This window comes from Vidua chalybeata, chromosome 9, assembly GCF_026979565.1.
Source record: "Vidua chalybeata isolate OUT-0048 chromosome 9, bVidCha1 merged haplotype, whole genome shotgun sequence".
Classification (NCBI taxonomy): domain Eukaryota; kingdom Metazoa; phylum Chordata; class Aves; order Passeriformes; family Viduidae; genus Vidua; species Vidua chalybeata.
This window is the reverse complement of record NC_071538.1, coordinates 5,780,917-5,806,603: the sequence shown is the minus strand read 5'-3', so window position 1 is coordinate 5,806,603 and position 25,687 is coordinate 5,780,917. Positions and strand designations below refer to the sequence as shown.

Below are 25,687 nucleotides of genomic sequence, written 5' to 3'. Positions count from 1 at the left end.
GGACAGGGATGGGGACAGGGATGGACACGGGGATTGGGGACAGGGATGGGGACAGGGATGGACACGGGGATTGGGGACAGGGATGGGGACAGGGATGGACACGGGGATTGGGGACAGGGATGGGGATGGGGACACGGCACTGGGGACAGGAATAGGGACAGGGATGGAGACACGGCTCGGGGGGGACAGGGATAGGGACACGGCATGGGGGACAGGGATAGGGACAGGGATGAGACATGGTACAGGGGACAGGGATGGGGACGCGGCACAGGGGCTGGGATGGGGGACAGCACACAGGGGATTGGGATGGGGACATCGCACGGGGGGGCCGGGATGGGGACAGTGATGGGGTGGGGCGGTGGCACAGGGGGCACCGCTGGGGTGGTGGCATTGATAGGGGGAGGATGTGATGGGGGCTGGGACGGGGGAAACTGCCGGGGGGGGGCATCTCACGGGGGACGGGTTGGGGACACTGCGGGGAGGGGTGGGCACGGCACGGGGACCGGTGGGGGGGCACTGGTGGGGCTGTGGGGGCACAGCAAGGGGGGCATCGCACGGGGGTTTGGGATGGGCAGCAGTGACGAGGGGAACCCCCCGGGGGGGGGCACGGGGGTCACGAGGAGGGGAAGGGGGGCGTAGGTGAGGTCACACACGGGGTGGCACCGGGCACTGAGGGACAAGGGGACACCAAACGCGTGTCCCCTGTGTGGGCAGGGGGACAGGGCTCCCTCCGCCCCTCCCCACGGCAGAATTGGGGGGGGGGGGGTCAGGGCCGTGCTGGCACCGCTGTCCCTGGCACGGTGGCCCCCGGGGGCCCAGCACCCTGCCGGGTGACCCCGCACGCAGGATTTTGGCACCAGCCCTTCCCTTTCAGAGATTAAATCTTCCCCTCCGGGCTATGCTCCGCCAAGTGGAAAAATCCCAAAACAAGGCGGCTGGGAGCACAAAGGCGCCTCCGCCCTACGGGACGCGGTGAGAGCTGGGGGACGAGGGTGACGCGCACGCCTCGGTGTCACCGCTGGGAATCCGCTCCCATCGGCCCGGTCCCACCTGGGCACAGCTCAGTCCCCACAGTGTCCCGGAGCCCCCGAGGGGACGGGGCGCGGGTGGAGGGACAAAGCTGCGGCCACGGGAAAGCTGCACCGGTGGTGTGGGGGGAATAGGGGGTGCCGCAGGGGGATGAGGGATCAGCTCAGCTTGGAAACAGCAGCGCTTCCATAAAACCTTGGATCACTTAGGTCGGAAAAGCCCTCAAAGACCATCCAGTCCAACCATTCCGGCGCTGCCAAGGCCACTCCCATCCCATGTGCATCCACACGGCTTTTAAACCGCTGCAGGGCTGATTTGGGGATCACTGGCGAAGTGAGGAGGGAAGGCAGCAGCGGGACATTCATTGCCCGTGGCTGTGTTTACGGCCCCTTTTGGGAAGGGTTATTCCCGATTTTCTCGCTGCCATGACCTGCCCGGGCAGAGCCAGGGCCTGCAGCCTCCGGAGGGAAGCGGGGCATGGTGGCCCCGCGGGCAGGAGCCGCCGCTCGCCCCGGCACGCTCGGCTCGCCCCGGCACTCTCCCCTCGCGGGGAAAACAGCGAGCCCTGCCCGAACTTTCCTTTTCCCGGCTGATTCATGTCCGTGCTGCTGCCCTGCTCGCAGGGAAGGAGCCGGGGCTGCTCCCTGGCACGGCTCACGGGAAGGACAAACTGACTTGAAAGTCCGGGAGCAGCTTCCCCGTATCTCGGGTGCCCTTTTACCCCAGCCAAAAATCACAGTCAAATCCCCTTTGGCACTGGCATCACCTTCCTTGTTCCTGCAGCGAGCCCCGGGCTGTCCGAGCCCGCAGCGGAGCTGCGACTTGGGAACATTTACTGCTCCAGCGGCACAGAGCAACCCAATCCTGCCTGGAGCGCCGTGCCAGCGGCACTTGACGCAAGCAGCGCTGATTCCCTGTCCCTCTGGCGTGTCCCTGTCCCCCGGGAACCCCACCGTGGGGACAGGGAAGCCCCCGTGGGGACAGTGTCGCCAGCCACGGCTCAGGCGCCACCGCGGCGGTTCTAAGATGAAACACCCGGTGTCCCCTCGCAGCGCTGCCAGCAGGGCGACAAGGGGACGAGCCTGTGCCACGCCTGTGTCCCCCGCGGCGGGCGCGGCTCCGGGGGTGACACAGCAGCTCCGCTCTCTCAGCAGAGCCGCGTCCGTCCCGACCTCCCCTTCCCTGCCCGAGCGTGGCCACCAAAGATAACAAACGTGCCGTTCACCCGCTCTCATGCCCCTGCCAGACCTGGCCCAGGCTGGGGAAGGGCTCCGGAGCCCGGCACGGGGCACAGCGGAGCGGGCACGGAGGTGGTGGCAGCAGCCGGTGGCGGTGGCGGTGGCGGTGGGGGCGGGCAGGGCAGGGAAGTGCCGCGGAGATGCCATCGCTGCCGCGGGGGCGCTGGGGAAGCACGGCACAGCCCCGGAGCGGTGCCCCCAAAACCGGGGCGCTGCCGGGGGGCGACTGAGCCCAAGCCCGTGCCAGGCTGGGATGCCAAGGCACCATCCCGGCTGTGCTGGGAGGAGCTGCGGGGCCGTGCCAGCCTCGGCAGGGGCTCTCTGCAGGGCACCGGAGTGCTGGGAAGGCGTTTCCACCTCCGGACACAGGATCACAGAATCCTGGCATGGTTTGGGCTGGAGGGGAGCACAAACCTCGCCTTGTTCCACCTCCCACCGTCCCAGGCTGCTCCAAGCCCTGTCCAGCCTGGCCCTGGACACTGCAGGGATCCAGGGGCAGCCACAGCTGCTCTGGGCCTCCCCACCCTCACAGGGAGGAATTTCTCCCTAAACCCAGCCTAACGTGCCTCAGTTTCCATCGGGCTCTGAGGAATATCTGAGCAAAGCACAGAGAGCCCCGAACACGAGGCGGGGTGGAAAGTCGGGGCAGTGCAGCTGCCTCAGAGGAAGGCGACAGCAGCTGAGGTTCCTGAGCAGGGGAAAGAGAAATCTGTGGGAAGGAGCCGGGTGTGAGCCCCGCCTCTGCTGCCCTGCTGCCCCCGGAGCTCTGAGCTGCAGCTCCGGGTGCTCAGGAAGAGATAAGAGATAAGGACACAGCAGTCAAACGGCAGCGGGAGCGCGGGGGCCTGAGAAACGCGGGAGCCCGCAGCTCCGAGGGGCTCTGACAGCTGTCCTGGGAAGGCCGCAGAGCCCACCGCACCGTGCCAGCTCCAGGTGCGCTGCCCTGGCTCCAGGTGTGCCACCTGGGCCCACATGTGCTTGTCTTCGGTGCTGGCCCAGCCCCAGATGAGGTGGGCTGGCTCCAGACGTGCACGCCGGCCATGCAGCCCCAGCAGTGTGAACATTCCCAGAACATCCCAAAGCTGAAATTCCCACTGAACGCCCCCGGTCCTGCTCGGGGTGTGCGTAACCACACAAACCCAGACGTTCCTACCACCACGCAGGCACGTTACACACATTACACACATTACATACATTACATAACCACACACCCGGCGAGGCTTCACCCCGCCGTGCCGGCAGGCTCCTGCTCTCCCTTCCACAAAAATTCCCCCTGGATCAGCCAAAACGCGGAGCAGCCAGGGCTTGCTGGCAGCGGGAGGCTCTGCCTTTCCCCGGGGTGAGGGGGGGTAAATTCTGTTCCCCGACATTTCCTCCTGCGAGGCAGAGGCGGGAGCAGTGCGGGGTTTCCTGTGGTTGCAGTGTCTAATGAGGTTAACACAGTTTTTGAGGTTTAACTCTTCAAGCGACACGAGGAAGGAAGCGCCGGGCTCTGCAGAGGGAGCGGCGGGGTGGAGCGCGCCGGAGCATCCCTGGAGCATCCCTTGGATGTCCCAGCGCTGGGAATGCGCTGCCTGTGACATCCCTCGGTGAGCTGGGGTCCAGCAGGAGCACAGAGGGGGTGACAGAGGGCGCCTCGGAAGGGGTGACACTCAGCGCTGGTGAAAACAACCCCGTCCCTTGGGGACCTTTCATTGCGCGCCTCTGGGATGGGCAGGAAATGTTCTTTCCCTGACAGCAGCCGGGACCCTGCTGCGCCCCCAAGGAGATCGTAACAACCCCCCGGGGATGGGCTCAGCTCCACCAGGGTGAGCCCAAATCCTGCCAGAACTTTGAGGCGCCCCTTCCCCCGAGGCTGCTGCTCGACGGGATGCTGGGATTTCCCATGGACTGACTCAGACTGGGAGGGAAACTCGGGTGCTCTATGTAGGTCAGCCCCTCGCTGCTGCTGCTGCTGCAGCTCCGGCCACGGCGGCTGCAGGAGGCTCCCATGGAGGTGCCACACGTCCTGAGCACTGCCGAGGTAAGGAATCCCTGCTTTCCCCAGCTCCCAGCCCCCTGCATTTAACCCCAAAATGTCCCAGCTGCTGCTCCTCACCCGCTGCTCCTGCGCTTATCCTCCCTGGCACAGCCACTGGGGAAGGCTCCGCGGGATTTGGGTTGGCACCGTGGAGCAGCTTCTCCCTTCTTCGTGGAATTCCCGTTTCCTTAGCCCCAATGAACGAAGAGGCTTCACCAGAGACGAGCTCAAAGCCCAGCATCTCCAAATGGCCTCTCTCCTTTGGCTTTGGAGTCTGCAGACGCCTCTAAATTGGAATAAAACCACGAATGTAATTCCAGAGGAGGCAGAGCCTCGCAGAGCTGGGCAGATTTAGAGTTTTCAGCTCTTCTCCTAGGACCCCAAGTGCATTTTTTTCATCTGCTCTGGCTTGCAGAAGGCTCGTGAGCACTTGGGAACCGACAGCTTCTCTTTGTAGGTCAGGTAATAGAGAGGCACTCGAAGTTTGACTCACCCGTGATGAATACTTGATCAGCCCTAAAAGCAAACCAGGTCACCTCACCCCGCACGAGAAGCACCGAAGCACTCGCTGCTGCTGCTGCTGCTGCTGCTGGTGGCCTGGTTTGGGTTGAAAATCAGCATTTTGAAGCTTTTACTGAGGACTCTGCCCCCCCTCCAGGGAAAACTGCCATTCCTGCCAGCAGGTATTGCATGGGGAAGGGAACTGAGGGAGGGTGGGCTTGGCTGGGGGTGCAGCCCCGGGCAGGAGAAGGGGGGTGGCAGGGCTGGTTCAGGGTCTGCTCTGTGACCCCAGAGGGGCCTGTGGGGGATGCTGGAGCCACCCCAGCTCCAGGGGGATGCTTCCAAGGGGAGTGCTTTTCTTGGAAAAGAGCAATTTCCCCCCGGGAGCTGCATTTCCCTGTTCCTCAGCAATCTGTGCCGTGGTTGCTGGTTCCAGCCCCACATCCAAGCCCCACAAGGCTGGTGAGGATGGGCTTTCTTTCCTGGGTTGTGGGAATCCTCCCGAAGAGGCTGTGGAGAGAGGCAAAGGGAGCAGGGAAGAATTTAAGCAGCTGTGGGATGCAGGCACAAGGGTGACTCCCTGGGGACGGGTGGGAAGGCCTGGCCTGGGATTTTGGGGCTGTCTCAAGGGCTTCACCGCTGGGAAGAGCCTGGCTCAGCCTGGGCAGGACCTGTGGGAATGATGTTATGGAAACAGGGAGTTTCTATCCCATAAAACCATGTCTGAGCATCCCCAGGCATGGAGACTGCAGGACAAGCCCTCAGGGCAGCAGCCCCACTCTGGGCACCTTTAAAGATCTTTTTTTTTTTTCACGTTTAGCTAGATTTTCCTGATTTCCTGGCCCCATTGCCTCCTGTCCTGTTTTTTGGAGCAGTTTTGCTCCCTCACCTTTGCTCCCCCACCAGACATCCATCCTCCCCAAGGATCTGCCCCCCTTGAGCCCCCTCCTCTCCAGGCTGAGCAGCTCCCCCAGCCTTCCCACTCCTCCCAGGTGCTCCTGAGCCTCAGGCACCTCTGGTGGGCTCATTCCAGAGTCTCCACATCTCTCCTGCCCCCGTGGGGGCCCAGCCCTGCAGCCAGCACTCGGGGTGGCTCTGGGCAGAGGGGCAGCACCCCCTGCCCCCCAATCCCACCTTCTCCAAGGCAGGGCTGCTCAGATTCCCCTGCCACAAACCCGCATTGCCTCCCCCGCTCCTGCTCCTCCCGGCAGGATTTGCTCCGTGGCTTTTTAGCCCTCAGACTATGCCGCAGTCCAGCCCATGGCGGGGCCCGGCCAGGCTTTGGTGCTGCCCGTCCTGCTCTGCTGCCTGTGCCCAGGTGAGTGACGGTGACAGGGCCACCACGCTGGTGGCAGCCGAGCAACGCCCTGGACCTGCGGGGATTTGGGGTGGGAATAGGACAGGGAATAGGACAGGGAATAGGATTACAGAGCTGTGGGGTTTGAGGGGAGCATTGCAGGGGGGGTCCCGTGCCCTGCAGCTCCTTCTCCTTCCCTCTCCCCTCCTTGGAGCGGGGCCATTCCCAGGCTCCCGGGGCCATTTCCCAAGCTCCCGGGGCCATTCCCAGGCTCCCGGGGCCATTCCCAGGCTCCCGGGGCCATTCCCAGGCGCCTGCAGCCCCCGTGCCGAGCTCTGCCCCTGCAGCCCCGCAGCCGGGGCACAGCCCTGCCCTTTCCAGGAAGGGCAGATGGAGCCGATAGCGCCCGAGAGCCGGGGCTGCTGCAGAGCTTCATCTGATAGGGAAGGGCAGCGCCCCCGCCGCCCTAATCTTGGGGATCAGAGCTCTCGAGAGCGCGGGTTATTTCCCTGCAGTCATTTAAACATTAGAGCAAAAGCTGAAATCGGTGAAACTGGCTGTTTCTGATGGGCCGGGATGAGTCAGCGGGGCCGGGGCGCTGCTGCGGGCGGGGGGCTCATCCCAGCCCCGGCCTGGTGTGGGCTGGGAGGCACCTCGGAGCTCACCCAGTCCCAGACAGGGACAGAGTGCTCCCAGTCCTATCCAGCCTGCCTTTGGACACTTCCAAAGTGTCCAGGGGCAGCCACAGGGACACCCTGTGCCAGGGCCTGCCCACCCTCGAGGGGGGGACAATTTCCCCCTGGCATCACTCGTGCCCCCCGGTTTACCCGCGGCCCACGGGGGTGAAGGTGAGCAGGGCGGGCTGTAATGCCCTCGCTGCAGGATCCAGGCGCGCTGCTGCGGCATGGCAGGGAGCGGAGCAGCTCCCTGCCGAGCCCTGCAGCCCCGGGACAGCCCCGGGACAGCCCCGGGACAGCCCCGGAGCCCACCCGCTTTGGCGCAGGTGCTGCGAGCATCGAGTGCAAGGGGCGCGTCTGGATCGAGCCCGCGCCGGTGGTGCGGATGGGCTCCGACATCTCCATCGGCTGCCAGTCCTGGCTGGGCTGCCCCTCGGCGCAGCTCCTCATCCTCCTCAACTACAGCCTCGCCGAGGGGACCCCGCTGGCCCTGCCCGGCGGCGCCGTGCGGCTCCGGCTGCGCCGTTTCCAGATGCCCTTCGCCACCGTCACCTGCTTCTCCCGCTGCGCCCGGAGGGACCGCCTGGTGTGCGGCGCGGAGCTCCGGGCGGGCTGTGAGTGCCCCCGGGCCCCTCGGCCGTGCCGAGCCCCGCGGAGCTGGGGCTGGCTCCTGCCGGGCTGGCCGCGCCCTCACCCGGCCTCGCCCCCGCAGACCCTCCGGACCCCCCCGGCAACCTGAGCTGCGCCATCGCCGAGGGCTCGGAGCGCCTGGAGTGCGGCTGGGATGGGGGACGGCTCACACACCTGCCCACGCGGAACAGCCTCCACCTGCGCAGGTGAGGCCTCGGCGGGTGGCAGCCCCGGTGACAGCGGGGCTGCCGTGCCCCAGTTCCACTTCCTACCGCTCACGTTTTGTCACCTCCTGCCCCGGAGCCGCGCGCTCACCGCAGGGCGCGCTCTGCAGGACGGAGCCCTGGCAGTGCCCCGGCTCACGTCCCACCGTGCCCCGTCACGGGGAAGTGACAGCTTCCAGCTGCTGGGGCTCCCTCCGGGATAGAGAGAGGGTGAACCTCACGCTGCCCAAACCCCAAAACCCAAAGCCCAGCTTGAAGCTGAAGCAGAGGTGCTGGCTGCTGCACGGTGTCCCACCCCGGGATGCTCCGTGTCACCAAGGTCCCCACGGCACCACCTGGCACGTCACACCCCATCCCAGGATGCCGTGGCTGGTCCCCGTGGCACCAGCCTGGCAAGCTTTCAGTTCTCCTGACTCAGTTTTAAGGACATTGAATCCCATCATATGGAAGCTTTGTGAGGAGAAGGGACAAAGCTCCTGCCTAAATTTGCTTGGGATCAAATTGAACCATGCAGCCAGAAAGGAATGAAATAATTCCCTTCCCACTGTGAAAATATAAATCCCCAGCAGCAGTGCCAGGGAAGGGAATGAGTTTCCAGCTTGCTTTAGGGGTGACAAATGCCAGGTTTGGGGGTGGCCATGCCCTGGTCACAAGCTGTGACACCTCAGGAGCCGTGGTGGCCGTGCTAGCAGGGGTTTGGTGCTGGGACGGGCACTGACAGGGCTGCCTTCTGCTTCCAGGGTGCTGGCACAGGATGAGGAGGATGAGGAAGAAAAGGTCTTCCCTGCAGACTCACCTGTGCTGCTGAGAGAGCTGCACAATGACAGCCACTACTCGGCGTGGGTGCAGGCCAGCAACGCGCTGGGCACTGCCCGCTCGGCCCCTCGGCATCTCAGCCTGCAGGAGCTCGGTATGGCCATCCATCCGTCTGTCCATCCATCTGTCCATCCATCTGTCCATCCATCTGTCCATCCATTGATCCATCCATCTGTCCACCCATCATCCATCTGTCCATCCATCTGTCCATCCCTCCATCCATCCATCTGTCCATCCATCCATCTGTCCATCCCTCCTTCATCCATCCATCCATCTGTCCATCCATCCCTCCATCATCCATCCATTGATCCATCATCCATCCATCATCCATCTATTGATCCCTCCATCCATCCATCTGTCCATCCATCTGTCCATCATCCATCCATCCATCATCCATTGATCCATCCATCCATCCATCTGTCCATCCCTCCATCCATCCATCCATTATCCATCTATTGATCCCTCCATCCATCCATCTGTCCATCCATCTGTCTATCCATCATCCATCTGCCCATCCCTCCATCCATCCACTGATCCTTCAATCCATCCTCCATCTATTGATCTCTCCATCCATCTATCCATCCATCATCCATCCCTCCATCATCCCTCCATCATCCATCCATCATCCATCCATCATCCATCCATCCATCATCCATCATCCATCCATCCATCATCCATCATCCATCCATCCATCATCCATCCATCCGTCCATCCATCATCCATCCATCCATCATCCATCATCCATCATCCATCCATCATCCATCCATCATCCATCCATCATCCATCCATCCATCATCCATCATCCATCCATCCATCATCCATCCATCCATCCATCCATCATCCATCCATCATCCATCCCTCCATCATCCATCCACTGATCCTTCCATCCATCATCCATCCCTCCATCATCCATCCACTGATCCTTCCATCCATCATCCATCCCTCCATCATCCATCCACTGATCCTTCCATCCATCCATCACCCATCCATTGATACTTCCGTCCATCCAGCCATCATCCATCTATTGATCCCTCCATCCATCCATTTGTCCATCCATCTGTCCATCCCTCCATCCGTTGATCCATCCATCCATCCATCTGTCCATCCCTCCATCATCCATCCATTGATCCCTCCATCCATCCATCCATCCATCCATCCATCCATCCATCCATCCATCATCCATCATCCATCCATCCATCCCTCCTTCATCCCTCCCTCTGTCCCCCCACGAGCAGCACAGCGTGCCGGGGCTGCGCGTGGCCACCCTGCCCTGCAGCGTCACTTTAGGGACACCCCTGGGCACAAGGACGGCCCCCACCCCACCCCTTCCCTCCTGTCCCCACAGTGGTCCCCGCTCTGCCCGAGGTCATCGGCGCCGAGACGACGGAGACGTCGCCTGCCAGCACCACCACGCGCTGGAGGAGCCGGAGCCGGCTGAGGAACGTGCACTGCGAGGAGAGGCACAGAGCCACGGGCACCCCGACGTGGCACGTGAGACCCCCGGCACCCCCAAACCTCCCCTTGCCTGCCCCTGGTAAAGAGAGGCCAGTCCCGTTCCTGCTGGAGACCCCGTGGGCAATGGGAATATTTGGGGTCACTCCAAACCCACCCCTTTGCTCCGCTGCTCCTGGGGAATGGGCACCCCCGGCCACAGGCAGCTCCCACCCCGGGGGGCAGCAGAGCTGATGCCATCTGGGGCAGCAGACGGCCTCGTGGCCAGGGTTATCTCAGCTTTTTGAGCAGAAAGACCGAATTCCAAATATTTCCGAACGCTCCGCTCTGCAAGGACAAGGCACAAAATCCTGGGGGATGCTCAGCGCACACCCCACACAAAACCACACAGGGCAGGGATGGAAACACCCCTGGAAACACCCCTGGGTGCTGCCAGGGCTGAGCCTGGACCCCAGCTGCCACAGGAGCCCCAAAATCTCCCCCGAGCGCGGCTGGGGGCTCTGGCTGCGCCCCGCAGGGTGGCACTGGAGGGGACAGGGCGGGTCCTGCCCGTCCCGGGGGTGGCGGTGGGGACCCGCTGGGTCCCGCTCCCCCAGCGCCCCGCTTCCCTTGCAGGTGGAGCCGTGCGACACGGTGGCACTGGAGGGTCCCAGCTGGCGGCACGAGCTGCAGAGCGACACCGAGTTCGTGTTCCAGGCCAGGTGCCGGCTCGGCACCGCCCACAGCCCCTGGAGCGCCTGGAGCCCCCCCTTCCTGTACCGCACCCCCGAGGCAGGTGGGCTCAGCGCCGGCGACACCCGCGTGTGGCATTTGTCAGCCCTGGCACAGCTGTCCCCACCCTGGAGGGGTTTCAAAGTGCCTGTAGTTGTGGCACTTGGGGACATGGGGCCGCGGCAGCGCTGGGGGTGGTTGGGCTGGATGTTCTCAGAGGGCTTTTCCGACCGAACAGATTCCACGGTCCTTAGTGGCTTGCTTTGCCGCTCCTGGGTGGAAAAATCACATCAGCCCAGGTGTGGCGACAAATCCCGGTCACCCTGAGCCAGCTCCGCCCATCCATGCCAGCTGCTGGCCTCGGCATGAGCCCGGCTCGGCCATCCCGGGCTGCCCGGGGAGCGCCGCCCTCCCTTCCCGCTGCTAGCGGGGAAAACCGGGGGCGGTCTCACCCCAAAAAGCAGCGCCCGCCGGTGCTCTCCGTCTGCGCCCTTTCCTCTGCCAGCCGCAGGGCCCCGGTCGGGAGGGGCTTCTGGGGGGCTGCGGGTGCGTGGGAGCCCCGGGTGCCCTCCGCTGTGTCACGGTGTCACCCCCGGTGTGTCCCGGTGTCCCCTCGGGCTGCTCTCCGCTGTGTCACGGTGCCACTCCCGGTGTGTCCCGGTGTCCCCTCGGGCTGCCCTCTGCTGTGTCACGATGTCACCCCCGCTGTGTCCCGGTGTCCTCCCGCGGTGTCCTCCGCTGTGTCACGGTGTCCCTCCGGTGTGTCCCTCCGCTGTGTCCCGGTGTCCCCTCGGGCTGCCCTCCGCTGTGTCCCGGTGTCCCCTCGGGCTGCTCTCCGCTGTGTCCCGGTGTCCCCTCGGGCTGCCCTCCGCTGTGTCCCGGTGCCACCCCCGGTGTGTCACGGTGTCCCCGCTCCTCCCGCAGCCCCCGCCGCCGCTCCCGCCGTGTGGCGGCGCCTGGGCCCGGCCCTGCCCAACGGCAGCCACGAGGTGACGGTCTTGATCAAGGTAAGGAGGTTCTGGGCCGCCTCCGCGAGGTTTCGGCTCCGCTGCTCCTCCCCGAGCAGGAAAACGCCCGCCCGGCTCGGAGCCCAATCCCTCCATCCTTGTCAAACGTGTCACCGGCCGGGGTGACAGCTGTCCCGGCCGGGGGTCTCGGTGTCACGCCGCTCACATCTCCGCCGCTGTCGCCCCTCGCAGCCGCTGGCAGCCCGGGATGCCCGCGGGAGGATCCTGGGCTACGCCGTGAGCGCCGAGAGCCCCGCGGGAGCGCGGCTGCTGTGCCGCACCGCCGGCACCGAGTGCACGGTGCTGGTGCCGCCGGGAGCCCGCCGCCTCCTCGTCACCGCCCGCAATTCCAAAGGGGCTTCCAGCCCTGCCAGCATCCCCCTAAGCCGGGCTGCGGCTCAGGAAGGTAGGGTGGCACCACAGGGTTTTGTGAGAAAAGGCACCGGGGCAGGCAGAGCTCATGAACAGGAAAAAGTCACAGAATCCCAGAATTTGGGTTTGGGATTGAAGGACCTTAAAGCCCATCCCGTGCCACCCCTGCCATGGCAGGGACACCTCCCACTGTCCCAGGCTGCTCCAGCCTGGCCTTGGGCACTGCCAGGGATCCAGGGGCAGCCACAGCTGCTCTGGGAATTCCATCCCAGCCCCTGCCCACCCTGCCGGGGAACAATTCCCAATTCCCAATGTCCCATCCATCCCTGCCCTCTGGCACTGGGAGCCATTCCCTGTGTCCTGTCCCTCCCTGCCTTGTCCCCAGTCCCTCTCCAGCTCTCCTGGAGTTCCTTTAGGCTCTGGAATCTCAGTCCTTCACCTCCTAAGGCTGCAGCAACAAACTTTAAAATAAGTTTGCCCTGCCACTGTTGTCTGGCAAAGCAAAAGGTGCCAGGCTGCTCCTCTGCTCCAGAACAGCTCCTGCAGCCTCTGCCAAGCCCCCCTGGGAGCTGGGTCCTTTCAAAATCAAAAAGAAGGGGGGAAAAAATCCTTTCTAAATCCTTTTGGGACCACCTTACGGTCCCTGTGCCCTGGGCTGTGGTTTTCCCCACTAGCCATGCTAGTTCTGAAAAATGTCTCTGAATGAGCAATGGGAGGGGAAAGCCCCATTCAAGCAGAGGACAAACACATGACTAAAAAGAAACTGAATAGAAATAAGGTGGAAAAACCTCTCTAAGCCCTGATGCTTATCAGAACCGTGCACGTTTCTGGTAAGCAGTGACAGGTGACGTGACAGAGCCGATGGTTTTGGGATTCGCAGGCACAGAGCTCCACATCTGGCTGGGGATGAGCACAGCTGGCCAGGAGGGCCACGGGCACCTGGGCTGTGCCAGCCACAGCGTGGGCACAGCCCCAGGGCAGTGCCCGTCCCCTGTGCTGGCACTGCTGGGGACAGCTCTGGGGTCACCACGCCAGGAAGGACACTGAGGGGCTGGGAGTGTGTCCAGGGCAGGGAACGGAGCTGGGAAGGGGCTGCAGAATCCCTGAGGGAGCTGGGAAGGGGCTCAGCCTGGAGCAAAGGAGGCTCAGGGGGCCCCTGTGGCTCTGCACAGCTCCTGACAGGAGGGGACAGCCGGGGGGTCGGGCTGGGAACAGGGAACAGGGACAGGAGGAGAGGGAACGGCCCCAGGCTGGGCCAGGGCAGGCTCAGGGTGGATATTTGGGAAAATTCCTTCATGGAAAAGGTTCTCCAGCCCTGGCACAGCTGCCTGGGGCAGGGGTGGAGTCCCCATGCCTGGAGGGATTTAAAAGCCCCATGAATGTGGCACTTGGGGACAGGGGGCAGTGGTGGCCTTGATCTTTAAGGTCCTTTCCAACCTAAATGATTCTATGAAACACAGATCAATACATAAATATAGATTTTTGTATATATAGTGTGTGTTTATATACAAACCCACCATATTCTATAATTCCCTGCTCACCCTTCAGTTTTCAAACCCCTCCAGGAAAGCCACGTTTGTGCTGGGCTGGGCTGACCCTTCCCAGTCTCCAAGGATGAGCTCGGGGCGACAGCCCCCTGCCCTCTTTTTCCACAGAATTCCCAGCCCCAGAGGCCGTGGAGGTGAAGGCTGAGCAGCAGAGCAGGTTCCTGGTCCAGTGGCGGCCCCCGCGGCAGAGCCGGAGCCCCCTGCTCTGGTTCATCCTGGAGTGGGGCTCCAGCTCCCAGCACGGCCAGCAGGAGCAGTACAGCTGGGAGAGAGTGCCACACCAGGAAACACACACCTACATCCAAGGTAGGGCAGCCAGGAATCCCCTTTGTGCGTGGCACAGCTCATCGGGACCTTATCAACCCAAATCGGGACCTTATCAACCCAAATCGGGACCTTGTCCACCCAAATCGGGACCTTGTCCACCCAAATCGGGACCTTGTCCACCCAAATCGGGACCTTGTCCATCCAAATCGGGACCTTATCAACCCAAATCGGGACCTTGTCCACCCAAATCGGGACCTTCTCCATCCAAATCGGGACCTTATCAACCCAAATCGGGACCTTCTCCATCCAAATCGGGACCTTCTCCATCCAAATCGGGACCTTCTCCATCCAAATCGGGACCTTATCAACCCAAATCGGGACCTTCTCCATCCAAATCGGGACCTTGTCCACCCAAATCGGGACCTTGTCCATCCAAATCGGGACCTTATCAACCCAAATCGGGACCTTTTCCATCCAAATCGGGACCTTATCAACCCAAATCGGGACCTTGTCCACCCAAATCGGGACCTTATCAACCCAAATCGGGCTGTCAGGGCAGCTTCGTTTGAATTCGAGCCCCTGCCCACTTGTTTTTGCGGGGAGTGGGGCCATGAAGAGCCCTTAGGGAAGGAGGAGGAGGGAAGCAGTTGGAGCTTTGAGCGCAGACAGTGGGATTTGGGTGCCTGGGTGAAGATCACAGGGGAAGGAGGGGATGGGGAGGGAGAGAAAATGAATTTAAATTCAGCCAGCAGGCCCACAGAGCTCTCAGCACTCCGTAAAGCAGCCCCTGGCCGAGCCTCGAGCCGTGCCAGCAGCCAAACCCGCCGTGCTGAAGGCAGACGCGGCTTTCCCCGGCAGGGCCGGCGGCGGGGGCCCCCCCGCGCGTGTGGCTGTTCGCGGTGTACCCCGGCGGGATCAGCGCGCCCGGCTCCAGCCCAGGTGAGCCCGCCCGGGCCGAGGCTGCTGCTCCTCCCCAGCGCCTCAGCCGCGGGGCATTCCCGGCGTCAGGAGCAGGGCAAACCCTCCCCACCGAGCAGGGCAGGAAAAGTGAGGCTTTAGTCGATGCATTGGTGTAAAACCCATCTCTAGCTGGTCCTCGAACAGCCCAAAGCCTCATTTTTCCTTCAGCGGATGCCCCAGTGGAGTGGTTGTCCCTTCCTGCGGCAAGAAAAGCGAGGCTGCAAATGCGGAACTCCCAATAAGATGTTACAGATAAACCAAAACAGAGCAAAGAGCTTTTCCAGAGGGCAGCTGGGCAGACCCAGCCCGCCCTTCCTACCTGCAGTGGCAGTCACAGAACGCCTTGGGAGGGACATCTCCAGCTGGATCAGGCAGCTTCGGCGCTGGAAGGGGTTTGGGGAAGGGCACGAGCCAGCCCGCAAAGGAACAGCATCATCGGCGTCACTGGGGGGGGTTTTGGGTGCCCTCCAGAGCTGGGCAGGTCCTCGGGAGGGTGAGGCCAGGGTGCGACACCAGAGCAGGGTGTGACACCAGAGCAGGGCGCGACACCAGAGCTGCCCCAGCCCAGCCCAGGCGGGGCTGAGGGCCAGGGCTGGGCTTAAATAGAGCCCGCCCTGGGCAGGGGTGGGTGGAGGGGCCAGGTGGGGCTGGGCAGGGCCATTAAGGGCTGTCAGAGCCAGAGGGACCTGCAGGTGACGCCTGAGGTGACATCCTCAGCTCCTGGCTCCCGTGGCACCTGAGATGGGTCCTCTGCAGCTGCTCGGGGACTTCTCCTGGGCCAGAGCAGCTCCGCGGCTCTGGAGAAGCCCTTGGAGAAGGGCAGCTGTTCCCAAGAAACGGAAGCAGACGTTCCTGGCTGGGGATCCCGTGGTCAGCCCTGGCTGCTGGGTGTTGTCCTCGGGGCAGGGCCCTCCTCTGTGGCACCAAATCAAGCACAAGGGATCCCGAGGGAATTGCTGAACCCGGCCAGGATCAAAGCTGGCTGCTGGCTTCAGCAGAAGGAGGCTTCTTGCCGTGGCAGCGCCTTCAGCTGCAGACCTTCCCTCACTGCAGGGAAATAATCAGGAAATTCATTCCCAAGGGGTTCAGGCACTTTGGGAATCACAGAATCCCAGACTGGGCTGGGTTGGGAGGGACTCAAAGCCCACCCAGTGCCACCCCTGCCATGGCAGGGACGCCTCCCACTGTCCCAGGCTGCTCCCAGCCCAGTGTCCTGCCTGGCCTTGGGCACTGCCACAACTTCTCTGGAAAAGCTGTTAAACAACCTGGCAGTGCTGGTGGGAAATGGTGGAGTTCCCCAGGGGCACTGAATCCTTGTTTTGGGGTGCTGAGGGGAGGGAGGGACGCGCAGGGAAGCTGTTCTGTGGGTGGGGACAGGAGCTGATCCACATCTCATTTACTCGTGGGGACGTTGTGGAGAGCCCAGGCAGAGCTGGGGTTACTCATTCCTTCAGGGAGCTGGATCGTTCTCCTCGCACCGCTGTTTATTTTTCTAAAAAGAAAGAGCCAAGCCAGGTTTTGTGTCACCCCCAGCCCTCTAAATGAACCACAGACGCCTGTTCTCCCTCTCTGTTCCAGCCCCGGCAGAGGAGCCGCTCCTGGGCAGCGCCTACAGCGAGATGCCTCAGGGTAAGGAGGGCAGCTCGGCCTTGCCAAGCCAGGCTTTCTCCCCAGGTTTAACCCCAGCAGCTCCTGGCAGCGGGAACTGAGAGCTCCCGGATGCTTTGGGGAGGTCAGGGCCAATAAAGGAGATTTTTTTCCCCACGTGCAGGGAAGGCCGTGGTGCTCTCAGGGGTGAGCAGCACCCGCAGGATGCAAGCTTTGAGTTTTGCTTTCTAATGAGGTTAAAACACCACGTCCAGTCCAAGGGGGAGGTGCCAAAACCAGGAAAAGAGCAAATTCACCCATGCAAGAGGCTGATTCCATCCTACAGTCCAGCCAGGGCCTCGTTTCAGCATTTCCCACCCATCTGGGGATGCTCTGCTTGCACATCCTCCGGTAAAGGTCACGATCTGTTACAGCTCTTGAACCAAAAGCAAAACCAGCCCGGGCTGAGGAATTCACGTCAGCATTTCTGGCAGCTGGGGTAGGAAATGGTGAGTGACTGAACCGCTGAGGCCATGACCCCCTCCCTCTCCATCCTCCTGCAGATGGTGACATCAGAGTTTTCCTGGGACTGAGCCTCAGCGTGGTCGGATTATCGGTTCTTTTTGCAATTGTGATGTTTAAAAAATCAGTCAGGAAAAGGTATTCCTTTCTCCTCCATGTCTTCTTTCCTTATTTCTAATTCATAATTTTTTACCCTTTTTTGGGGGCTTTTCTGGGGATTTTTTTTTTTTTTGTGGTTTTTGTTTTTTTTTGTTTTTGTCTGGGTGTTTTTTTTTTTTGTTTTTTTTTTTTTTGTTTTGTTTTTTTTTTTATATAGACAAAATATAAAATTTCTTCTGGGATGTTTTAAAATCAGCTACAGAGTCCTTTTCACCTCAGCCTGAGGGCGGTGTCACACATTTATCACGGTGTCATATGAAAAGACTTTTGGTGCTTTACAGTAAGGCAGAGACCAACAAAAAAAAAAGTCAAATAAACGTGAAATTGGTGAAATTAAAGAATGGGGAACCCGGAGTTTCCAAGCCCTGCTCCAAGGCTGGATGTTCTTCCCGTGTCCTTCCTACCCAGGCAGTTTCACGCTGCGTGAGGAATATCTGAATAATACCTTGGAGTAACATTTGGGGTTTGTTTTTTCCCTTTTGGTGAAGGATCAAAGCCACCCTTGTGTCCCTCTTGCCAAAGTGGCTGTTTGAAGACTTTCCCCACATGGAGAACAGCAGCGTGGTGAAGTCACTCCAGGTGAGGGCAGAGTTATCTCCTGCCTTTGCTTCCCCTCAGATTAAAGCTCGGCTTTACAGAATTATTCAGGTTGGAAAATCCCTCTGAGACCACCGAGTCCAACCATCCCCCAGCAGTGCCACGGCCACCTCTAGTGCCACATCCACAGGGCTTTTAAATCCCTGCAGGGATGGGGACTCCAGCCCTGTGCCAGGGCCAGACAGCCCTTTCCACGAAGAAAATTTCCCTAAAAATCCAACCTAAAGCTCCCCTGGCACGGCTTGAGGCCATCTCCTCTGGTAATATTCCCCGTTAGCTGGGAGAAGGCAGCTTGTGTGAGGAACAGGGATGGGGAGAGGTTTCAGCTCTGAGGTGCTGGGAACTGCCCAGGAATCCTTTCCCAGGGGTGTGGGAGCCTGGACTGGCTGAGGCTTCACACCTGAATTCCACATTCTCTGTGTTCCGTGGCCACAGCCGCCGCGGGCTGGGAGGGACCTGACAGCTCATCCCACCCCACCCCCTGGGCCAGGCTGCTCCAGGCCCTCACGCCAGCTCTCCTGTTAACAAAATCTGCCCTCGCTTTTCCCCAGGACAAGGCTGATTTCCCCGGTGACAGCCTCCAGGAGCCGTTCCTGGCCCCCGCTGACCCCGCGGTCACGCAGGTCGAGGAGGTGCCGGCGCAGGAGCGGCACCAGAGCCTGGACACCAAGGCCAGGGCAGAGGTGCCCGGGCCCAGGGAGCTCCCGAGGACCCCCAGCACCCCGGCCCCGGGGCAGCTGGGTGCCTACAAACCCCAGCTCTCCGACGGGAACGCTTTGGGATACGTCGCTGCTGGAATCTACCGGGCGCAGCCGCCCGTGGCAGTCCCGCAGCCAGGGGTGGGAATCTTTTCCCGGGACTACACCAGCCCCGTCCCCCAGCTGTGGGAGCAGCAGGGAGGGACGCCCCAGGTGTGCCTGCTGGAGAAGATCAACCTCGTGCTCAACAGCAGCCTGGAATTCCCAGGGCAGGCGGGACACGGCTCCGTCCCGGAGCAGCGCTGGGAGCCGCCCGGCGATGGCCCCCAGCAGATGCTGGTCCCCGAGGAGCTGCTGTCCTGCCTGAGAGCCACCAACAGGGAGTCTGTGGATGCAAATCCCCACAGAGCATGGGAGGGCTGTCCTGAGAGGAGCTGGAATTGGGGATAAAGCCCTGGAGCAGCGACCGAGGCGGCGCCAGCACCGGCATTGCCAATGGAAGAGCCAGAGCAAAACTCCCCATTGGAATTTTGCCCTCTTACTCCACTGCAGGTTCTTGTGGCTGCCTGGGAATCCTGAGCCAGCAAATCCCAATTTTAACCTTACCTCACACTGGCAGAAGCAAAAAAGCCCATAAAGCTTGGATTCCTGGAATGCCAAGCAGGAGATTCCTGCGGGGTGCAATAACTTCAGTTACTGCTCAGCATCGTCCTCTTGTTAAAGGTTTGGAGCACTTCATTCCCAAAGGTTTGGAGCACTTCATTCCCAAAGGTTTGAAGCATTTCATTCCCAAATGTTTGAAGCATTTCATTCCCAAATGTTTGGAGCACTTCATTCCCAAATGTTTGGAGCACTTCATTCCCAAAGGTTTGAAGCATTTCATTCCCAAATGTTTGAAGCATTTCATTCCCAATGTTTGGAGCATTTCATTCCCAAATGTTTGGAGCACTTCATTCCCAAAGGTTTGAAGCATTTCATTCCCAAAGGTTTGGACCACTTCATTCCCAATGTTTGGAGAACTTCATTCCCAAAGGTTTGAAGCATTTCATTCCCAAAGGTTTGGAGCACTTCATTCCCAATGTTTGGAGCATTTCATTCCCAAATGTTTGGAGCACTTCATTTCTGGAGCTACTTGCAGTTCAAATGGATAAAAAAAATCCCTCAGACATCCTGGCAGAGAAGTGGAAAATATTTTGGGATTGCTCCTGATGAACAGACCAAGGAGGATTTATGAGTCACACGGAATCTTTTCTGTATTTCATTTTCCTCCCATTCCCAATAAAAACCCACTCGGGTAAGAACAAACCTCCACCTCCTGCCAGGCTGATTTAAAATCCCTCTGAACTGGGTGAGGGATTTATCATGTCACAGTGCTTTGTCACACTCAGCCTCGCTGTGGAAGGGCAGTGTGGCACAGGAAAATGGGATTTATCAGGCACATGAGCATGGATTTGGATCTTTGGGCACCCAGAAGGTGAAACACAGCAGCCCTGAAACCATTTCCAGGTGTTCTGAGACTTACAAACTATTCCCAAATATTATTTTTTTTTTTAATTTTTCCTAGGCAATGTGAGCATTTCTCCATCGGCTGTTGCACAAATGGATTAATTTTGTGGTTTGTCCTCAAAACTTCCAAACCTCCCCCGTGTGTGCCGTGCTTGCTCCTTCCGTGCCCCCAGGAACCTGTCGCTGTTCCCAGAGGAGCAGTGGCCTGGCAAGGAGGGGAGGATTCTTCTTGAGAGGCAGAAAAAACCACAGAAATGTGAGTGTGGCACGGCAGGGAGCCTAAAATGAAATTAGAGAGTGCTGCCTGAGCAGGAAGGAAGTTGTACAAGAGCACCACACGACCTCGAGCAGCCCGGGCGTGAGGCGGGGAAGGTTTTTTTCCTTTTATTTCAGCGTCCACATCCTGAGACTTTGTGCTGCTCTTTCACCTGAGCTGCCAAACCTCCAGGTGGCAGATGCTCCTCTGGCCAGCACACAGGGAGCTGCTGGGTGGATTTCCAGCCCCGGGAGGGATCCCTGCTGGCAGAGCAGTGGGCAGAGGGGCACAGCTCCAGCTCTGCCAGCAGCGGGGCAGGGAGGGAGAATTCCCAGCTCCCACCGTGGATGCACAGCAGAGAGCCACCAGTGCCACGCTCCCACTGATCCCTGGGGAAAAAGGGAGTATCTCTGCTAGTAAAGGGAATATTTCTGCTAAAGGGAATATCTCACAGGTGCCCAGAGATACTTCCACATCCCTGGAAGTGTCCCAGGCCAGGCTGGACAGGGCTGGGAACAGCCTGGGACAGTGGGAGGTGTCCCTGCCACGGCAGGGGTGGGATTGGATGGGATTTAAGGTCAAACCCGAACCATTCTGGGATTCTGTGATCCCAAACACCACCCCAGGCTGCTCCAAGCCCCATCCAGCCTGGCCTGGAACACTTCCAGTGATGGGGCATCCCATGAATCCGATCACAAAGTCACTCCCAGCTGATTTATTTTAACTTCTCAGGGATCCCTCCTTCCCTCAAATATTACAAACCCCCTCATTTTCAACACCAGGATTTTCTATCCCCTGTTTTAAGCTTGGTTTTACCGTTGGCAGTTGGATCCAGTGCCAGAGATCCTCACTTCTTGTTTATCAGCTCAGGAATGAATTCCATGATTTTCACTCCCCACAGAGATGCACCACGGTGCTGTCTCATCACTACCAAAGTTCTCACCAAAAAAAAGTTGTTTTTTTTTTTATATAAGGGGAAGGAGGGAACAAGTTAAAAGAAACAAGAAGTTGGGTGCAGGCAGTTCAGGGGGGCTGGAGAACAGAAGGTGCCACCCACCCCTGCTCTGAGCTCCAGCCCATCAGAGCAGGGGGCTGAAGGAGCAAGGAGCTCCCACCACCACCAGAGACCAGCCAGAGACTCCCCCGTGGGACTTGTTTACCTCTTCAAAGTCAGCCCGGGGATTTAACCTGAATTTAACAGGGATTTAACCTGAAACGAGACCAAAGAAACAATAAATAAATGTAACACGTAACGAATGATGTTTTAAATGTGCATCTGCGTTGTGGTTTTAAACCCTTCACGCCACTGCCGTGCAGGAGGACGTGGAATTCATTCTGGCTTGAGGTTGGCAGCACAGAGAGCTGGGTTTAGGCTCAGCTTAGTCACCAACTGATGGCGTGACCTTTATTTGCTTCTTATCTGCACAGTCTGGGTTACTGCAGCTGGTAAAGCCCCAGGATCAAAGGCCAAAAGCACCTTAAACCCTTCGGGAAGAGCAGCAGGACCAGGAGATGGTAGAAACCTGCTCTGAGTAACCTCGTGCTGCTGGTTTTACTCGGTGTTTGCACCCACCAGCACACCCCGTGCTGGAAGCCCTGCCAGGGTTTGGTTGTCAGTAAATTGTGGAGAGATTGGGTGGCAGATAAAGGCACTGCAGGGGCTAAAATTGGATTTCAGGCTGGGAGGTTTCACAGAGCTCAGTAACACCCCAGCCCTTGGGGGATTTCTGAGCACACAGAGCAGAGATCAAAGCCCAGATTGTGACCAAGGCTCGTGCAAAGCTGCAGAGAAGTGCCTGGCTCAGCAGAACCCTTCTGAAAACGTGGCAGGGCAAAACCAGCAGCAGCTGGGGCGGCCTCACAACAAAACTGGGGATAATCACTAAAAATGATGGGATCTGGGGGAGCCTCTCCCATCCCTGAGCCTTTGTGGGGTTTTGGGAGGAGGCTGAGGAGTCCTGCCCAGGGCTGAGCTCAGCGGCACAGACTGAAACCAGGCTGGCATTTCAGAGCAGAGGATGTGAGAGCTGAGGCTGTGGTTGGGTCTCACCAGGCTCCCCATCAGTGCCAGCCCCCGGTGCCACCTTCCCAGGGCAAATCCCACGAGAATGGCACCGGGAAAGCCTTGGGAGCAGGGCTGGGATGAAGGAGCAGAGCTGGACACAGTGAATAGAAAATGAATTTACAGAGGTGAATTAATTAATAGGGGAGATTCTGTCATTGCTGCTCCCCAAAGCAGCCCAGCCTCCCCTCAGCAGAGAGGAGTTAATCTTGCCACAAGAACAGAGAAAAGCCCACGGGCCGAGCCTCTGGAGGATACAGCCCTCGATGTGTTTTGTGCACCATCCGATTTCCCAGAGCAGCCCTGCTGGACCCAAACTCTGCCGTGGGACCTCTCTCGGCGCCGGGGGAAGCAGAACAAAGGGATTTTCCAGGCTGAGTGACTCATTCCATCCTGCTGGGGACAGCAGAGCCACGGAGAGGCAGCGGCACACAAAGGGGTGGGAAACAGCGAGCGGCTGCAGAGGGGAGCCGAAAGCAGCCACCGGCAGGGAGGGACGGCTCGTTCTGCTGCCGCAGCCGCGCTTCGGCTCTGCCCGCCCGCACCGCCCGATCCGGGCGCCAAGGAAGCACAGATGGACACCAGAAAGGAAATTATGGAGCTGCTGGAGCTGCTGCAGGGCTGGAGCCCCTCTGGAGCCTGGCTGGGAGAGCTGGGGGTGCTCACCTGGAGAGGAGAAGGATCCAGGGAGAGCTGGGGGCGCTCACCTGGAGAGGAGAAGGATCCAGGGAGAGCTGGGGGTGCTCACCTGGAGAGGAGAAGGATCCAGGGAGAGCTGGGGGTGCTCACCTGGAGAGGAGAAGCTCCAGGGAGAGCTCAGAGCCCCCGGCAGGGCCTGAAGGGGCTCCAGGAGAGCTGCAGAGGGGCTGGGGACAAGGCAGGGAGGGACAGGACACAGAGAATGGCTCCCAGTGCCAGAGGGCAGGGATGGATGGGACATTGGGAATTGGGAATTGTTCCCTGGCAGGGTGGGGAGGGGCTGGGCTGGAATTCCCAGAGCAGCTGTGGCTGCCCCTGGATCCCTGGCAATGCCCAAGGCCAGGCTGGAGCAGCCTGGGACAGTGGGAGGTGTCCCTGCCATGGCAGGGGTGGCACTGGGTGGGCTTTAAGGTCCTTTCCATCCCAAACCATTCCGGAATTCGGGATTCTGTCACTCCCACCCCTCCCCTGCTGTCCCGCACATCCCGGGCTGTGCTCACTGCCCCCGGCTCCGCTGCGGCTCCGCTTCCCCCGAGCGCCCGGAGGCGACACCGGGAGCCCCTGGCGGTGTCCCCAGCCTCGGTGTCCCCAGCCTCGGTGTCCCCAGCCTCGGTGTCCCCAGCCTCGGTGTCCCGCGCGGCGCTGCCGCCCCCAGACCCGACGCCTTCGAGCTGCCGGGGCTTTCCCAGCGCCACCCCCGGGGGACAAGCGGGGACTCCGGACTTCCCCCGGCGCTGCCCGGGCACCGGAGCCGGCACCGGCAGCTCTGCCTCTCCTCCCGCGGCCCAGAGCATCAGGAGGCACCTGAGCGGGGGGAACACGAGATTCTCTGTCCGTGCCACCGGCTCCGTCCTGGTTTTTCGGGAGTTCTGTGGTCGGCAGGAGTCAGCGAAGAGGGAATCGCAGGAAAAAGCAGAGCACGGTGCTTAAAGTTACGGGAGAGGGGAAAGCAGGAGAGGAAAAAGGAGGAAAAAGATAAAAAAAGAAAGGGAAAAAGAGAAAAAAAAAAAGAAGATAAAAAAGAAAGGGAAAAAGAGAAAAAAAAAAAGAAGATAAAAAAGAAAGGGAAAAAGAGAAAAAAAAAAGAAGATAAAAAAGAAAGGGAAAAAAGAGGAAAAAAAGAAGATAAAAAATAAAAAGTATTATTAAAAAGATAAAAAGGATGATAAAAAGGTAAAGTATTATAAAAAGATAAAGGGGAAAAGAAAAAAGGAAAAAGAAAAAGGGGAAAAAATGAAAAGCGGGGAAAAAAGGAAAATAAAAAGGACAAGAATAAAAAGAAGAAAGAAAAAGTAATAGAAAAAAGAAAGAAGAAAAATGAAAAAAAGACAAAGGCAAAGAAAAAATACGAAAGAAGAAAAGAGAATGGGGGGAAAGAAAAAAAGAAAAGTGGAAAACAAATATATAAAGGAAAGAAAATAACATTTTTGAAAAACCTTTTTAAAGGAGAAGAAAAAGGAAATAAGAAAAAAAAAAATAGAAGTAAAAAGGAAGCAACTGGTGGACTGGCGATTTCCTCCTGCCTGTCACTGAACACAGAACTGATCACCTGGGCCATCCATCCGCACCTTCCCTCCCCCGGGTGAGCGGAGCGGCCCCGGCCCCGCTCCGGGTCCGCTGATGCCGGCGGAGCCCCGGGACTGAACATTCCCGGGAAACCAGCGGGGCAGGGCTGGGGACGGGCAGGAAGGACGGGCCTGGATTCCACGGAACTCCCCGCGGCGCCCGGCTTTGAACCCGTCCGAGTCCCCGCGGAGCTGGAGCCGAGCTGGGAGGGCTCTGGAAAAGGGGAAGTGCCACGGGAACTGATGAAGACAGAGGGGAAACAACAGGTAAAAAGGAGCTTTTGATACTCGGAATTTTGTGGGGTATCGACACCCCCAGCTTCCCCCACCAGCAAATTAATGATAATTATTGGCAGCTCTGGAAAGGAGCCCAAATGTTGCTCCTGGCTTTGGGAGGGAGGGAAAGCAGCTGGAGGCTCAAAGGCAAAATTTGGGATTCCTGGAGGCTGCAAATGTTGTGTCCCCCCATTTCTAGAGCTGCCCCTGACATACCTGGGGTGTCCGAGGTAAGAAAAGCTGATCACAGTCAGGCAGAAAAAATGAGTTTATGTCGTTGACGGCCTGAAAAGAGAAGGAACAACAACAGCAAGATATTCATTCGTCTCAAACTCCGTTAAATGTGGCAGTGGGTCGTGGGGGTGCTGAAAAAAAAATGAGAGAAAGCAAAAATCATCTTATAGAGAAGCTAAAATGAGAGTGGACGTGCCTCTGACGAGCCCCTCGCTCTGAGCAAGGTGGGCTGGGCTGCATTTTTATTTTATATTTCCTCTTCCTCTCCTCTCCCTCCCCTTTTTTCCCTTTCTCTTCTTCTCCCTTCCTTTCCCGTCCCGAGCATCCCCCGGGCCGGGCCGGGCTGCGGCACTCGCGGGGCTCGGGGTGAGTAACCCCGGCCGGGACCCCGGGGGGTGCCGGGGGAGCCCCCCGAGCCTCGCGGGGCCGGGGATCCCCCGGTGCCGAGGGGCGAGTCCCGACCGCGGGCAGCGGGACACGGCGGCACCGCGCGGATGCCGCTGCTCTGGGATTTTCATTGCCCTGGGATTCGCCCTCCGCTGGGATTTTCATGGCTTTGTGATGCTCCTGCCCTGCGATGTTCCTGCTCTGGGATTTTCTTTGCCTCGGGATGCTGCTGTCCTGGGATTTTCGTTGCTTTGGGATGCTGCTGTTCTGGGACGTTCAATGTTTTGGGATGATCCTGCCCCGGGATGCTTCTAACTCGAGATTTTCTCTGCCGTGAGATGCTCTTGTCCTGGGACTTTCCTGCCCTGGGATGCTGCTGCCCCGGGATTTT

At 59.6% G+C, this 25,687-nt stretch overlaps 1 protein-coding gene across 2 annotated transcripts; it reads left to right on the top strand.

Moving 5' to 3' along the window:
• Window positions 1-3,772: 3,772 nt before the first annotated feature.
• Window positions 3,773-21,318, top strand: IL23R (interleukin 23 receptor). Of its 2 annotated transcripts, XR_008432391.1 has the most exons (18): window positions 3,773-3,856; window positions 4,009-4,290; window positions 4,745-4,970; window positions 6,000-6,106; window positions 7,089-7,376; window positions 7,475-7,598; window positions 8,357-8,526; window positions 9,778-9,923; window positions 10,500-10,659; window positions 11,520-11,602; window positions 11,795-12,008; window positions 13,630-13,827; window positions 14,647-14,727; window positions 16,327-16,377; window positions 16,899-16,995; window positions 17,505-17,595; window positions 18,165-19,297; window positions 19,345-21,318. XR_008432391.1 is itself a non-coding variant. In XM_053950733.1 (17 exons), exons 4-17 carry the CDS (start codon window positions 6,049-6,051, stop codon window positions 18,759-18,761), a joined length of 2,358 nt encoding a protein of 785 aa, XP_053806708.1. In that variant the 5' UTR covers window positions 3,773-3,856; window positions 4,009-4,290; window positions 4,745-4,970; window positions 6,000-6,048; the 3' UTR covers window positions 18,762-21,318. The 2 variants fall into 2 exon arrangements, 1 of the variants encoding a protein (XP_053806708.1); XM_053950733.1 differs by having other exon boundaries at window positions 18,165-21,318.
• The last annotated feature ends 4,369 nt before the right edge of the window (window positions 21,319-25,687 follow it).